Raw genomic sequence first — 17,841 nt, forward strand, 5'->3', positions numbered from 1 at the left:
ATGAACTCAGAATAATAAATACAGTAGAAGTGGTTAGTTAGCGTCTGACGCGTACCAACTATAGATCTCGAAAGACCTATCTAAGGTCAGTCCGCCATTTGCGCTTTGTATGGTATGGTTGGGTCATTCTTTCGTGCAAATTCTCTAAAATCCTACAAAAATACCTCATTGTGCTGTATTGGAGTGCAAAAATGATACCCGCATCAAAAATATTACTCGTGGTGGAGATCATCGGAAAATCTTAAACTTTTTGTATATCGAAATATTTTTTTTGTTACAAGAAACGAAAGAAAAGCTTATTATTATTATTATTTTATTAACTTACCCCTGCGTTATCGCTTCTTTTTTGGAGAACTAGATTAATAACTCCAATTCGTCGTCGTTCAGCAATTAACCGCTAGATGGCAGTACATTGATTGAAATTTCAATATATTATCAAAACGTTGTTACTTGCAATGATAGGTATTGACAGTATTAAATTTTCAACGATATGCCAACAAGGTAAAGTTTAAATTATCCAGAATTTTGTTATTTCTTTTTAAATTTGAAACTACGACCAATCAATATCAAGATTTTGTAGTGTTTCAAATTAAGTATGTGTGAGTTTTGGTGACATCGGTTCTGATAGTAATCGAGGCTTAGGGCACTTCCATAATTTTTTTCTTCTGTGGTATGAACGCACCAAAAAAGACACACCAATAAAAATGGCACAAAGGAAATATAAACAAAATACGTAATATATTCAAGAGCGACAACATACATCAAATGTAACCAGCATCAACATCCCGTGATTGCTTGTCAAACAAGCACTGTGAACATTTACTTGGCGGTGATTATTATATTGCTATGTCTATATTCATCCTTACGATTGTACTTTGCGCGAAAGCTGATTGTGAGTTGACTTTGTACGATGGATTGTATACCGTACATTATTCAACGACTTCCATAAATAAACAAACACCCAACAATGACAATAATTTATGTTATATAGTAGCCGTGGAGTTTCTTGCGTGTTCGTGTAGGGAAGTACTGCTGTTTTCAAGGGTACTTGCTAGTGAAACGGGATTTGTGAAGTTATACCACAGGACGACTGGCGCAGTGGTAATGCGCATCAGATCTTTGGTATTTAAAACTCTGAGTGGACTGCAACTGTTATACAGGGTGACCACTTTTGTTTCTTGGGACCTATTAATCTTCAACTGCCGTTCCCTGGTTTATTCACTTACTGAAATTGAGTACTACATTACAATACTACATTTTTTTTGACACTGACACTGCACTTGTCCACTGATGGTCTTAACTACGCCACCGAATGAAAGGGCGAACTGAAGGCTCGTAATCCGTTAAAAATAAACTAAAACTAAACTCAAAATTATACAAAATTATGAATCTCTTATACCAACCTCGTTGCCATAATGTAATTTGTAAGAATAACTGCTTCAACATGTGTATTATTACTCGTATTTACAATAAATTACCAAACGAAATTAAATTGTTACAAGGACATACTTTTAAATTAAAATTGACAAAATGGCTTTTGACACATTGCTTCTATAGTAATAAAGAATACTTAGAATTTACAAATTCATTACATTAATCAGAAACTATAGAGACCAAAGAAACATTGAATCTCATTAATATTTGCACATCTGCTTGCAGGTTGAATACAATGTACCTAATTTTACTTAAGACCTTTGTAATTACTGTATTCTGGCAAATAAATGTATTCTATTCTATTCTATTCAAAAATAAGAAGCGGGCCTGATAGAGCTCAAGTGATTGCATCTATTATTGCAGTCATAGCTTTATTTAGACCGCAAAGATCAGAAGGGCACTGCCATTGCGCCCGTCACCCTGAGACTTAAATTGACAAGTGCCATAATGTGCCTGTAATTCCATCAGCACCCTTACCTTCATAACCGGAACGCAGTTATGTTCACGTTACTGCTTGGGACAGACATAGCAGTACATACCTGGAAAACCTCTTTCACAAGGAGCTCTACTGCTACTAAATACATATAGGCTTCAACTAATAATATCTCTGATGTTAGTTGATATATGGAAAAATTAACTTCAAATTTATTTTAAGCAAGTTTATTGAGTCTATTGAAGCAAAAAAGCAACGCGTCAAATCACATTTTAAATCTACACCTACTGCTACAAGTAATCTATTACCCAAGGCCAAACTAAATGTGTCTCCTTTATACCCTAATGACACACAACAATCCTATGTCATCATCACTCTGTTGTCATTCCCAGCACGTCTCTACTAATTCGGCTCTATTCTTTCGCATCACTCCCCCCCATCAATTTGATGCCCAGTGGACACACGAGCTATTGAAAGGAAAAATTAGTTCTGTTATTCGTTCAATGTCGCTTTAACTTCTCGACCGAAAGGGATTCCATTTGGAACGGCATGTTTTGCAATATCTCTTCGAATTGCTTGCCGATTCCCGGATAGCAAGGTATAAATAAAACCTTCTTTGTTCTCGTCATTATATACGTTATAATAACAATTACACACTAAAGTTTTTTTAACTTTGGAGGAAACAACTTAATTGGTGTTAGGATTCCATGTACAGAACCCACCTGGGTAGAGAGAAATTGATAAGGTATCTATTGGGAATGATAATATTTTTTCGGATCTTTCACTTCCAGATCAAATAAAAGAGGAATCAGAAATGAGGACATCCGCAAAGAAACCGAAGAAACTGACAAAGCCCAAAGAATTGTACAACTTAACTGGCAGAAAGCGAGGTGTATTGCTCTTGGAACAGATGACGCTAAAAATTCTCGAGTGGCGTACCACAAGGTGGACCAATGACATAATGAAGTTTGCGGGAATCCGCTGGGTGCAATAAATTGCAGATGTACAGCAATGTACAGTGTGCTTATAATAAAGTCATTGTTACCCGTGCCGTACATCGAGTGAACCTACGCGCTATCATATTAGCTCTCATTGCTAATGCTCTACGTTCCCTTTCAATATCCGCGTCATCACGCAGATCGTCGGTTACTAAGTAATCAAGGTATTTGAAAGAGGTCACCCTATTCTGTCGTGGAACGTTAAGAATGATGGGAGAGACAAGTGAAGAGCACTTGTTTCCCGTCTTAAAAACCATATCGACCCTGGAGCCATATTGTGAGCTTAGAAGCTCGCATATCGGATGCTATGTAAACAGGGTCTGCTTTAATAATGTGTGGCTAAGCCCATCTGTTGTCGGCTCAAGAGTACTTATAGGCATATGCGAATCGTAAGCTATGAAACATAAACTTAGATATAATGTGCTTAAAAGCGAAAACGAATGTTACAGAAATGCGATATAAAGTAATTTTTTGAAGAAAAAATCACACCTAATTTTATTCGTTACAGGTAAAACTAAAACTTTCTAGTTTTCCATATAACAAATAAAAGTAGAATTATGATTTTTTTTCGGAAAAATTACGTTAAACCACTTTCCTGTAATATTTTCTAAATGCACGTTAAACATTTTACCTTTCCAGTGTCCATATATTCGCTTTTGAGCACATTATATCTAAGATTATGTTTCATGGCCTGCGATTCGCATATGCTTATAAGTACTTTTAAGCCGCCAACAGATGGGCTCAGCAATATCATGTCGTCGGCCTAACTTGTTATTCGAGCAGACCTTATCTACATGGCACCCGACATTCGTGCTTCTAAGCTCACAATAAATGACATACTTATTATATAATACAAAAACAATCCCCACTAGCAAATTAAAAATATAAACTATATACGTACTAGGTACATATTTCATAAGGCAATACCTTAGGAATGGATGAAATAATGGATAAAAATTTTCGTTTTTAAGAAAAATTATGTGACGGGACGATAAGTCGTGCGTCTGATGGTAAGTGACACGCCTGTCCAAAACAGTTCTAGTACCAGTCAAAGATCTGAGGGGCATTGCCACTGTGTCCGACGCCCTGAGACATAAGTTGACAAGTCCCATGCGCCTGTAATTTCACCAGCACCCTTACCCTTCCAAACCAGAACGCAGTAATGCTCATATTACTGCTTGGCGGCAGAAGTAGGTAAGGTGACATCTCCCCATTGTGATAAATACGGACTAAACACTCCTTAAATCCATGCCCAGCAATAGGACGTATAAATGGGTTGAAAATGGTGATGGTTCATGGACGCAGCACATTTTTGGCCTTTTTAGATACCCTATCATAAAACTTATCACGTCTTAAAATTTCAACTTTATTACTTGTTTCGTCTGAAGTTTTATGACCGAGTTGGGTATTCTTTCGAGATTTCGAAACAAGCCAGCGCAAAATGAGGGTAGATTGGAAAACTTGTATAGTCATTGCGGCCAAGTTATGAGCTGTAAAACGGTCATAAGTCGAATTTTCTCATATCACTGTTATGTATCAAACTTAACGTTGACTGAATATCTACTTTACGGACCAATTAAGTTTATGTAATAAATTTTCAGTAAAATGCAACTCTTTCAACTGAAACAGGAGGTCTACCACGAAATACGAAGCAACGATGATCGTTTTAGCTTCGTATCGGACCGAAGGTGACCACGAAACGCGTACGAAGATCGTGATTTGATATAAGTCCTTACCCGAGACGTCTGATGACAGCTTACCTATCGAATTTTGCCATTACTTTCAACAATGACGGTACCACAAACACAAAAGTTAGATTTTTTACATACACTCGAACCCAGGACCATGAAAACTGGAACCACTCGCCCACGGAGATCGTTTAGTAGTAGTAAGCTGGTATTCTACAAATACATAAGGTTCACAAGCCTTGGAAAACGAGTGAAACCACCAACTCGCACAAGGACAGCATGGAGGACTGTAGCTTAAACCATCTCCTTTGAGGAGACCTATGTCCAGCAGTGGAACGCATAATAATTTGATAGCGATGATGAGTATGACCTCAAAACTTGTTGTTAGTCTATAATGCGTTCTTCGCGCGCTTCCTCTGAAGGCATTTATTATTTTTTCGCATATGAGCTTATATTTCATTTTCTGCGAACACGTGTCGTTCAAAGCGAATGGGAATAGGTACACGTATTTAATATCGTTTTCCGTTTGATGTTTAGTTTTACCATTTCCTTAGGTTTTGCGTTATTTGTTTTTTATTATTTATTTAACACATCTTTTGGCAAGTGTTTAGAGAACGCAGAACTTTTAGCTTTGTGCTCAATGGAAGTTTCTTGTATTTTTTATAAAGGCATTAGAAGACGCTGACATTTACCATAGAATTATATTTTATTATAGAGTTACTCATTGTAAGGTGGTCGTGGTTCACGATATTGTTACTTCCGAAACTGTTTGTTGATAATAAACTAATTATGTCACCGTAATAGTAAGTTGTGTTACAATACGAACAATCCGGCCAGAAAATCATCATCAAATACTAAATATAAAGCATACACGCTAACACACTTGGAAACATTGAACATAGGCGTACTTTTATGTTATAATGTAACTTATTTTCCCTTATATAAATTGTTGTGTTACTACACTTACATATAGCAAAAACGGCTGTTTGTCAATAATGAATAATACTGTTATGCGATTTTTCAACAACTGTTATTGTAAAATGCTGTCCGAAAACCTGTAATTCTGCTGTTTTGTAGTTTTGCATACAATATCGTGAATGAATATTATGTAGTGTAGCCAAATGGTTATATTTCTTACATACATAGATAGACAGATAGAAAACGTTTACATTTTCGAATAAACTTGTAAAATGTAACGTTTGTAGACAAAAATGTAAACAGCACTGATTGTTGGACCTGTTATTTGTAGTTTCTGTTAGTCGCGGATAATGACATCAACAACTTGTTTATAATGAGTTATACATTGCCTAAGAACAATGCATTACATTATCTGCTATTTAATCTCCTTCGGTCGACTAGAAGGTCCGGAGCACTATATTCTTATGTCGTGGATATTCCACCTATTCGCACTAAGCGCTTTGCCTCCTCCTTTCTGATGCGTACGGCAAAGGAATGGAATGTTCTACCGGCATCTGTATTTCCCGAAAAGTACAATTTGGGGCTAGAGTGAATAGGCATTTTTTAGACAAACGCGACCCATCGTCGGTCACATCGTCGCTTAACATCAGGTGTGATTGTGCCCAAGGGTGTGTCTATTATATATTAAAAAAAACTTCGCCAATCCCGTGGGTCTTGAACCCATGACAGTGTAGCATTGCTCTCACCATCTGAACCATTTATTACTATCATGATTACTTTACAATATTGTAGATAGGATATTTTGCTTCACGTAGTAATGCTGTATTAAAAGACTTTAAACAATCGAGCCAACCGAATGTGTAAAGAAATACCTGAATTTTTATGATATCTATTATATTATATATACTACTATATTAATACCTTTTAAGCAACATAATATCTTAAAGCAACATCATGACATTTTTCATTTAAGTTTAGGAACAAGCTTTCCCTTCTTGTCGCATAGCCGTGGCACAATCTGTATACCACTTTGAAAACTTTTATGTAAATTATATTACTCACATTGCCTGCTAACAGTGGCTCTTTTTCCGAGCACGCGACGACTCTTCTGCCGAATTGTCACGACGATAACGCCGTAGCACGCAGAGATCGTGAGCGCGGGGCTCACGAACAGAGACACGAAAATGCAAGTCACCCATATTTTCCATTGCAGGTTGCTGAGGTTTGCCCAGCATTGGGCGGTACCTGGTCGGATAACGATGATTATAATAATGAGGATAAAACTGATGTAAGGGCTTTTTAAAGGCGGCTTCCCACGGCCCGTGTTTCCACTTGGGAAGCCAGTATAATGGCTCGTTTACACCAAGTCGTCAGGCGAACTTCGCTGGCCCGCCGGAGGCGACAAGCTACCCGATGTCAATAGTGAGTCATCTGACGACGGTAGTTTGCAGCCGAAGAGGCCTAAACTACTTTATGCGTCGCCTTTGGCAAGGCGAGTAGTCTGCCGAAGGTCGGGTGATAACCCGGTGTGCATGCGCCATACGAGAGCCACCACAAGGTTATTCTTAAAAACAATTTCATACTTCTAATGAAACTTACTTAGGTACCATAGGTTACAGCTAAAGCTATGCAAGTTATGAAGTTCATGGTTAGAAATGTATGCTTTCTGTCATAAGAATGCTTTATTCTAAGCAGTTTTAAAAAGATAGCTTGCACAACCAGAAGGTATTATATATGATATATATGAATAGTGTGTGGTAGAGGTGGAGAAATATTTTGTACGATATTTAAACATTTATCTTTTTGAAAGAAAATATAGCCCCCTGACGTATTTATTACGGAATAAGAAATAAAATTTCACTGAATATTTCTAATACATAATATATTTATAATACACCAATTAGCTGGTCTCAAACTGGGGTATCCCCTGTATTACGAGTAGCAGAGCAACGGAATTCGTTCTGGGGCACTACATGGCTACTACCCAGAACACTCAGACCAGAACCAATTTAGAAAAGTTCATATCCCAAATTGGTCCTACCGGGAATTGAACCCGGGACATCTACATCCAATGCCCACAATGTAAGCAATGGGCCGTCAAGGTCATCAATGCATTAGTAAACATAGTACTTGATGGGACTCTATTATATGATTCTACAAATAACTAAATCTTGATGAAGTGGCGTAGAAAAGAAAATTTTAAAAAAAAGTTTCACTCACCTTCAACGTCCTGTGCATCGAATAGCACAAGCATAGGGGAGCAGAAAAAGAAGCTAAGTAGCCACGCCGCTATGATGAGTGCCCGAGCTCGACGCCCTGTTCAAGATAATCCATAAGAAGATAATCGAAAATTGATTGATTACATATGATACTTGTATGTCTTTTTATTAATAGATGTGAAATAACATATATATCATAAATGCTGCGCTTGTTTTAAATATTTTTTTCATGCAGCCAATTTTAACCCACAAAAGAATTATAAAATAAATAACACAAACGCAACTACAGTCACAATCACCGTCACCAAAAATATACTCGACATACATTTCACATCTCTACAGGTGCATACAGATTTGCTCGATTTTTCGATCTATCAATCTATATATTATCTAATAATCTACAAAAAATACGCTGTCGAGCGTCTGCTTTTTACACATTACATGATTTAGTCTGTTCACACATGCTTATCAACAAAAAATACAATATCATGCGTCTGTTGCTTAAAAATTTATTACCACCATAACTATTTAGTAATCTGAGTATTACTGCGTTTCGGTTTCGAAGGGCAAGCTCATACAAAAAAGCTTATCTGTAAGCTTCATAGCTGGGAGTTTGTTTCGCTCATGGTCTCCAGAGAATTAAGGTTTCTACTATAATACGGCACAAAACTGCATCACTGGCTTGCGAAGATAATTGCACGTAAATTTATGTTGGTTATCTCAGTATTTTAAATACTTACAAGTAATATTAAAAATGTAAATGCGATATTGTGAACTAAGTTTAAGACTTACAGCTTCCAGTAAAATTCATTGGATGCGTAATGGCGTCGCAGCGGTCCACACTTAGAGCTACCAGCACGTAAGTTGATGAATATGTAACTACACCCTGGAACAAAATTGTTATTAAAATAACCATTATACATTATGGATATGGATTGGATGGATTTATGGAATAGAATATAGATCCATGTAGATTCTACTAAGGTTATCGTAATAAGGCCTAATTCCATTTCAGTATTCCGGCAGTTTGGATTATAATATCCCTAGAGATAGTGTAAGTTTATTCAACTCAGGCATTTCCATCTCGCAACTTAGTTCTATTCAGATCATTCGCAACTTCTCGCGATTACTTCCAATCTCCGTGTTGGACACTTCATATAAAGTTATTCTCTATCGGGAGCACTGTTGTTGGTACTCTTTGTCACATTCTCTTTTTAGCTTCGATTATTTTCAGCATAAAACTGTTCATTCAGATGATTCAGAAAGTCATTTTTGAACTTTTTTTTTATATTTTACTAAAATATTGTATTGATTCTCTTTTGAGGGTTACTGATTGGAATCTTTTAAAATTTGCAATCACACGTTCGTGTAACGCGCGATTGCATCGCTATACTTGCGATTTATAGGCGATTGCATCGATGCAAACGCGCGACTACATCGATACAAACGCGCGATTACATCGATGCAATCGTCTATAAATCATAAAAATAAAATTAGAACTGCCACCTTACCTATTTCTGCCGCCAAGCAGTAATGTCACCATCCTGTTTTGAAGGCTAACGGTGCTGGTGAAATTAGAGGCACATGGGACTTGTCAACTTATATCTCACTGCAACTGTTATGGACAGGCGTGTAGCTTACCATCAGGCGCACGACTTGTTCGTCCCGTCACGTGATGTTATTAAAAAAATCCAAGTGTAGCGATGCATTCGCGCGTTTGCATCGCTGCTTGAAATCGCCGTATATAACAACACTTAGTGTTGAATTTTATCAAAGAGTGTCAGTACCGTAGTATCGTGGACAGACGTGACAGTCTATATCTGTTGGGAATAAGCTAGGCAGGCAGATGATAATATTGAGTGTTTACGAATGATATCTATAGTCGGGCAATTAATGTAAAGCCCCTGGCAAAGTCGCTATTACTTGCATTGCACAATACATTTCTTTTTGCTTTGACCCAGCGAGCTTCCGCTTAAATGTGTAAGTGGGGTAAAGCGGCAGATATACAAACCATATTTGTGTTGCAAAAACGAGCGATTCGTTCTGTGTACCGCTTAGGTTCTCGGGTTTCTCTCAGAGAAAAGTTTCAGGAAACTGGTATCATGATATGACATCACAGTACATTTACTCAAATATTTTATATGCCCGTAAAAATATACATAATTTCAATAAGAAAGAAGATATTCAAAATATTAACCTTAGAGCGAAGTCCAAACTCATGGTACCACGATTTCGTGTAACAAAGGTAAACGACTCTTTTATTGGGAACTGTATACGTTTTTACAATAAGATTCCGGAGCATATATTAAGTTTATCATTTCCTAAGTTTAAAAACCACAATAAAAATATTTTGATTGAAAAGTCATATTACTAAATTGAAGAGTATGTTTTAAATGGACAGACAACGAGGGTCTAGATTCCACACAATTATAATTCACAGTGTATTCCATAGCATTTAAATTTATTTGAAAAGAGCAATCCCTAAAGTTTCATTCTTACTCGTTCTTCTCAGGGAGGTCAGCGTAGTGAACGAGCAGTAACTTAAAAAATGACGTTTTCAAGTGTAAAAATTTTATTTTTCTTGACTTTGATTTTGACTTTGAGTAAAACAAAAAAACTGTCGAGGTGTTGAAATGATTGATGTTCTGTTATGTATGTACTTATCGAAAACGTTAAGATCTTTAGACCATGCACCTAGACCTTTTTATATTTTTTTAAATTTATAATATGGTAACCATAGTAACTATTTTATTCATATTATCGCTACTCTGTTATTGTATAGTCAGAACACTCTGCTGCTTATCAATATATGATATTGAAGTATTGTGTCTTCACCGCACATCAGTGATACTCAGTGTCTGGGACGCCGCACCTAGTAGGGGAGCGGGGGGCTAGTTGTAACAGGGGCAAGTAGTAACAAGCATTTTTTACCTACATAATAGAAGAATATTCATTTGATTTTCAACCCAATGTACTACTTAATACGCAATGTATCATCTAAGCGCGGTCAGTATCCCGCCGGCCGGCGCAGGAACCGGTGTTGTGCAGGCGCTCCGAAAAAGCCAGGTAACGGACTTTTTTTTGTTTATACGAAATTGACTAGCATAAAATTCATATTGTTTAGCAGTTTTTGTTTAATAAAAATACATTTTGAATTTGTTTAGTTTCATTATAATTAATTTTAATTTTATAACAATTGAGCGGTTTTTTTTTAAGAGATGTTATTTTAAAAAACTTTCCTATGGGGTATGTTGTAACAGTTTTACGGGGCTAGTTGTAACATGTTACAACTTACCCCTTATGTATTTATTAGTTATGAAATTTCGCGGACGTACTTAAATTTATTCTTTTAGTATTTTGAATAGTTTTTCGTTTAACTTCGTTAATTTTATTTCAGAATGAGACACTACAAAAGAAAATCTACACGTGCTACCCAAAGTCAAGATGTTTACGAATTGGCCTCTGCTGAAGTCATAGAAAATAAAATCAGTGTACGAAAAGCCGCAAAAACTTTTAATTTATGTCATGTATCGTTATATAGATATGTGAAAAAGAAGAAGAGTAACAAATCTTTATCAGTCGGCTATGTCAAACCCAGATTGGTTTTTCAAGAAGAAGAAGAAGCTAAAATATCTGAGTACTTGCTTACTTGCTCTAACATTTACTTTGGATTGCTTCCTTTGGAAGTCAGAAAGTTAGCATACCAGTGTGCTATTATGATTAAAGCGAAAAACATACCTCCTTCATGGTGTGAAAATGAATCAGCTGGACCAGATTGGTTTAAAAATTTTATGAAAAGGAATCTAAGACTATCTCTAAGAACCCCTGAAGCTACATCTCTAAGCCGCGCAACATCATTCAATAAAAACAACGTTGAAAAATTTTTTACGAAGCTTACAAATGTTATGGATAAATATCAATTCACACCATCTAGAATATATAATATTGATGAAACAGGAGTAACCACAGTCCACAAACCAAAGAAAATTGTGGCTCCACGAGGACAAAAACAGGTAGGAGCTATTACTTCTGCTGAAAGGGGTACCCTTGTAACTCTTGCATGTGCTGTAAATGCCTCAGGAAATTCCATTCCGCCTATGTTTGTGTTTCCAAGGCTCAGATACACTGATATTTTTGTAAGATGTGGACCACCAGATAGTATAGGAGCCGGAAATTTGTCAGGGTGGATGACCGAAAAAGAATTCATTTTATTCCTGGATCATTTCATCAAGTTTGTCAAACCATCGGAGCAAGAACCTGTCCTCCTATTACTAGACAATCATCATTCACACGTAAATATCGCAGTAGTGAAAAAAGCGAAAGAAAATCACGTTATCATGCTATCGTTTCCCCCCACTGTTCACATAATCTACAGCCGTTGGATGTTGGTGTTTATGGTCCGTTTAAGAATTACTTAAGCCGAACACAGACAGCATGGATGCATAACAACCCAGGGAAAACGATGACTATTTATGACATTCCTGGAGTCGTCAAAGATTCTTTGCCATTAGCAATGAATTCTTCAAATATAATGAATGGCTTTAGAGCCACAGGCGTATGGCCTCTAAATACAGATATTTTCAAAGATTCAGATTTTGCCCCATCTTTTGTTACTGATAGGCCAAATCCTGCAAACAATGAATCAGAAACAGATGTAAACATTACTACCTCTAGCTTGACAACAAATCTTCCGAATATAGATTGTTCATTAAATAATTGTTTTTTAGATATAAGTGTAAGTGAAATCATAAGTTCTATGGAAAAGTATGACCCAACAACTTCAAATTTAACAAGAACCGAGGATACTTTACTTACAACAAACTTACCTGGAAGTCAATCTGACTTAGAGCCAACACCTGGGCCTTCTGGTCTTCAACAGCGAAATGATTTCTCTCCGTCTAAAATAAGACCTTACCCGAAAGCTCCACCACGAAAATTGACTAACCGCCCTCAACGTAAAAGAAAATGCTGTGTTCTTACAGACACGCCAGAGAAGAACGAGTTAGAAAAAGAATATGAAGAAAAGCTAGATAAGATTAAGAAAACACAACAGACTAAGAAAGGCAAAGGAAAAGGCAAAAAATCGATGACTAAAGATTGCGAAGAAAATGATAAGATAAAGATAAATAAAAGACAAGGGATATCAAAAGTAAAAAAGAAAGTCTTAAAGTCTGATTCGGAATCTGAACCCGAGGAATGGTTTTGTTTAGCTTGTGGGGAAGCTTATGAGAATTCAAACGAGGAGTGGATACAATGCATAATGTGCAAGATGTGGGCACATGTGAAGTGTGCAACAGGAAATAAGATCTCATTTGTGTGTCTCAATTGTGATTCCGATGAAGATTGATTTCATATTTTATCTACCTCAATCATAAGACTGATTAATAAACAAAAAATATATTGTTATTGAAAACGATTGTGAGCTTAAAGTTCCTATTTAGTTTAAGAGAAAATATGTTTCTGTTAGTATTTTTCTATTAGATTAAGAATAAAACATAAAGTTTAAGTTTGTTATAACAAAATAATGAAAAGTCTGATTACTGTAGTAGTTGAAATTATGTTTAGTTAAGATATACATGACTGTAAGTCTTAAATTTCTAATTAGTTTAAGTAACGAAAGAACATATATTATTTGATAATTTATAATATTTTTCTGTTCAATTGAACATTTAAAACCTGTTAAGTGTCTGAAGTTTTTTTATGTCAAATAAATCTTTATAAAATGTAAAACTGGTTTTCAATTCCTAATGTTACAATTTGCCCCCAGCTCGTTACAACTAGCCCCAATCACGGGGTAAGTTGTAACACCCGCCAGTTTTTTTTCAAAAACGTTTTTACAAAAAGTCTTGACAGTTTTGATTAAAATTTTCTTTGAAATTGATAGATGCATAGTTGTTAATTGGAATAGTATTGCTAGATTTCCTGAATACTGAACAAGTAAGTTTTCATAGCCAAGAAACCAAAAATTGTTACAACTAGCCCCCCGCTCCCCTACTCGAGTACATAGATATCGTTGTGAAAAAACTATATTTTCTCAAGATTTTTTTTATCAAAAATAAGTGCGCATTAGTCCTCCATCGCTTCTTGCGAATCCTGGGAATATCCACAACATAGGAGTGGAATCCTAGCCCGCGCTTAGTCCTCCGATGATGGAAAGGGAAGGCGGAATCAAATTATGCAATTCCATCGCACACTCTCCGTGATATATCCTGTAGAATACCGATAAGCAGGCAACTTTACGGCGGTGTTCAAGGCTCTGCATCTTCGCCTCAACTAATTCCGAGTCACTTATAAGCCTTTTGGCACGCTTGTCGATTGAATCCAAGGTGGCCAGTTGGTATTTAGCAGAGCCATCCCATAAGTGACAACAGTACTCCATACAGGACCGAACTTATGCTTGGTACAGCTGAAGCAACTGTCCCGGTGTGAAGTAACGCCTCGCCTTGGGAAGGATGCCAAGCTTCCTGGCTGCATTTTTGGCCATGGATTCAGTGTATCTGCCGAAGTTCAGATTGGACGACAGGTCCATTCCAAGTACCTGGAGACGGGCTTTATGATAAACTTTCAATAAATTCTTAAGTCAGGGTGCTCATAAACGAGATGTAACTAAAGCGTGTCAGATACAGTAACAGTAACAGTCTTCACTCGTTTGAATGAGTACCTGGTTATCGTCGGCTCACTGCGAACCGCATGCGTTCTTCTCGCGGCAAGCTCGCGAACCGCGTACACACTGATGATTTTTTTTGCAATGATTACATCTCGCTAGTAAGTACCCGGCTTTAGTATTGCTGATATCGTTAAAAAGTAAACTTTTTTTATCTAATTCTCGTATAATTGTTTTTTCAAACAAACCAAGTGGTCTCTTCACAGGACCCATGGCCACGATTAGCTGAATTGGTATTAGTCATCAGCCAAATATGTTTAAGTGGTTTAATATGATAACCACTCTATTCTGAACTATAGTCACACTAACAATTGATTTAACTACCATGTTAGTGACGCGAGTTAAGTTTAAGTTGTTCAGTATTGTCGGAAAGGTGTCGTTGGTGAGGTCTCTCCAAAACCTTTCCAATGGAGTGTAGAACAAAGGGGGAAGCGGTACAAAAAAATTAGAAAAATGTAAAAAAATAGATTTTTTTAATACGAACGTTTTAACTTTTTCAAATATTTAGTATATGAGGGATAGCGCGAATGCGCGCAGGCCCTCAGACGAAAGACAACAATTAATTAAACAAGTTTTTCATTTCCACTGATTACATACTTTATTTTTAATTTACCAAAGCGCATACACGAAACTCTACATACGATTTGCAAAATATTTCAATAATATGTATTTTTCACTAAATCAAATCTATTCACTATTGTCTGTTCTGTAGTCTTGTTATACGTCTGCCATTGACTTACAATTATATGGCCGTCGGGTCCGCGCTAAAAAGTGTCCGAACTTATAGGGCGTTAAAATCGTATACAGAGCGTCATTCACGCTCTAGTCTTCGTTTGTTCGACTGACAGCGAAGCAAGCAAAATTAGACAGTACTGCGATGACATTACAATTTAAATCTAACGTTTTAGCTTTTTCATATTCCTTGACATGTCACTACGTTTAAATAGGTTGACTTGGGACATTTTTTTCGTGGTTTTTGTATTAGACCCGTCGTCCATTTATTTGTAAGTCAATGATGTCTGCTAATGTTATTTCTAATACCATTTGTTTTTGTTGCCCAATAGAAAACACTGTGGGAGCGTGACTGCTCCTTACTTCGTAGTATAAAGTTTATTTCCTATTAAAATCTTACCTTGTCATAAAAGATGTTATTTTATAATTAATTGAAAATACATTTTAATTGTGAAATAAAATACCTGTAAATATTTAACGAGTTTGCAGGTCACTGACCCCGCAAGCCACGTTATTGTGATCCGTATGATTAGATCTGGCAGCACTGATAGGAATCCCACAAGTAAATCTGGAACAAAATTTAATAATATTAATATTAAATAATTTAAATTAATATTTTTTGTTATTACATTACTTTTTCATAATATTCTTTGTATTAAACATTAGAAACTAAATTTAGTTTCCGATCTAAAATCTCGTATATTTGTTATTTGAAACAAATGAGTCAGTCGTGACCTATAAAGTGCCCGAAACGTTAGGTTGTTTGAAAAAATAAATGTACGCTAAAAAATATATACACTATTAAAAAATGTATTATTTCTTTGTTCAATTAAAAAATCTTAATTGAATTGACCAAAAATTAAAATAAAGTTTTTTTTTTATTTTTTAAAAAAGCAAAACAAAATAAATATAACGGTTTAAATCAAATCAAAGTATAACAATCAATCAATCCACTGGATATAGTATTAGTAGGAAGTTAAAACAATAGACAGAGAAAAAAATATAGTTTATTTTGAAATTAAACCTAAATAAAAAAGTAACCCGATCAATCTTTTGAAATCAAAACGTCACGTATTGTTTTGGGATTTTTACTATTATTCTGCAAAATGCTGCTGTGTCTTGTTGCATTGCCAAAGCTTTCGCGAAAAGCTCTCGAAACTGAACATGAAAAGAACTCGATATGTATAAAGATAGTGGTAGTAGAATAGTTTAAATAAATAAATATTAAAAATATGAGACACCATCACATACGTTCATTGCAAAGGACTACAGCACTAGGGATGCACGATATTTTGCTTTGAATCGATTTTTTGGATCGTAACGGATCATATGCCTCTGAATCGATCCACAGATCGGATCATATGCTCTTGACTCGATCTCATAAAAATCTTTCAAAATTAATTTCGTTAAAAAAAAATTTGCCAGCCTTTTGGCTTCAGTCGGTTACTACTTTCATTTAGATACTAGCCAGTGCCAAGGCACAGAAGTAGCGACAATCGCCAAATATTGTAGACTTAATGTGTAGGTACTTAGATGTTGCCAAAGCGCTTTTCTTGCAGGCCAATACAAAATAGGGGTTCAGAAAAAGACTGTTTTGTTTAAATTGTGAATACGATCTAGACGATTCGATTCGTCTTAATGTTGAATCAATTTACTTAAACATCGCATTGAAATGAATCGATACAAAAGACCGCATCGAATCGTAATGTGCATTCCTATAAAATACTAACTCTTTCTTGGCTTGTTAAATAACTAAAATTATATTATGGAAATCGAATAAAACGAAGGTACCATAAACACCCGAGTCTATATAGATTTAGTTTGCTACATTTACCCGGCCAGGAATCGAACGCGGCATCATGAAAACTGGTGTGCAAGCCACTCGACGATGGAGGTCGACAAAACTTGCACTATAGGCACTGGATAAGGAGATCCCGGGTTCGATTCTCCAAGAACCAATTTGGGAAATTAACTTTTCCAAATTTATTCAGGTCTGGATGATCTGGGTAGCATCTTGGAGTGAATTCCGAATACTTTGGCACTCTCATAGTACAGAGCATCCCCTAGTCAAGGTAATTGGTGTTTGTCTGGCTCATATTATGTAAGAAAAAACTGACAAGCATTTAGCCAAGGTAAGAATTTACATAATCAATATTACGAGCGAAAGAAAAAAAAGAACTGCAACGCAAGGAACAAAGAAGCTTAGCCCTATAGATGTGGTTATTGTGATGATATTGTAGCTCTAAATAAGATTTTTAATGTTAAAATTAATAGATAACTTCATCTCACCAGCGATAGCGAGTTGCATAATGAAGAAGTTCATCCGGCTCTTCCTTGACTTGTTGAGCAATAGCGCCAGCACCACGGTCGCGTTGCCCGCCACGATTGCCACCAGCAACACCCATAGGATCGCCACTTGGGCTGTCTATAAAAAAAAAGATACTTATCTACATTCTTTAATCATTATCAATCGTCGTTTTAACCGGCTAGCACAACGAGTGTAACCTTTTTACTTTTTGTTTTTGCATTAACTATTACGCAATTTTGTAACAATTATTTTTGTATTTGATGATCGTCATTATTATTAATGATTATATTATCATCACCATCATAATCCTCAACCCAACTTTATTCACAGGAACAGGCTTCCCGTAGTTTGTGCCGTACGTTTTGTCCATCTACGGCCCGCGACTTTGATGCTATCGTCAACCTATCTCTCGGCAATTCGTCCTACATATAAGTAACCGCCTTTTGG

The 17,841-nt window shown here is 36.2% G+C and overlaps 1 protein-coding gene across 1 annotated transcript in view; it reads right to left on the minus strand.

Annotated features, from left to right (window-relative positions):
• LOC113236951 (cardioacceleratory peptide receptor-like) overlaps positions 1-17,841 on the minus strand; it is a 53,973-nt gene that overhangs the window by 29,508 nt on the left and 6,624 nt on the right. The window contains exons 2-7 of the mRNA XM_026473177.1: positions 17,376-17,511; positions 15,551-15,654; positions 8,483-8,576; positions 7,692-7,787; positions 6,534-6,716; positions 6,218-6,235 (exon numbers count right to left, since the gene is read on the minus strand). Of these exons, the coding sequence (XP_026328962.1) occupies positions 6,218-6,235; positions 6,534-6,716; positions 7,692-7,787; positions 8,483-8,576; positions 15,551-15,654; positions 17,376-17,511 (631 nt within the window). The remainder of the gene's footprint in view (positions 1-6,217; positions 6,236-6,533; positions 6,717-7,691; positions 7,788-8,482; positions 8,577-15,550; positions 15,655-17,375; positions 17,512-17,841) is intronic.

This window comes from Hyposmocoma kahamanoa, unplaced genomic scaffold (genome assembly GCF_003589595.1).
Source record: "Hyposmocoma kahamanoa isolate Upper Pololo Valley unplaced genomic scaffold, ASM358959v1 92, whole genome shotgun sequence".
In the NCBI taxonomy this organism is placed as follows: domain Eukaryota; kingdom Metazoa; phylum Arthropoda; class Insecta; order Lepidoptera; family Cosmopterigidae; genus Hyposmocoma; species Hyposmocoma kahamanoa.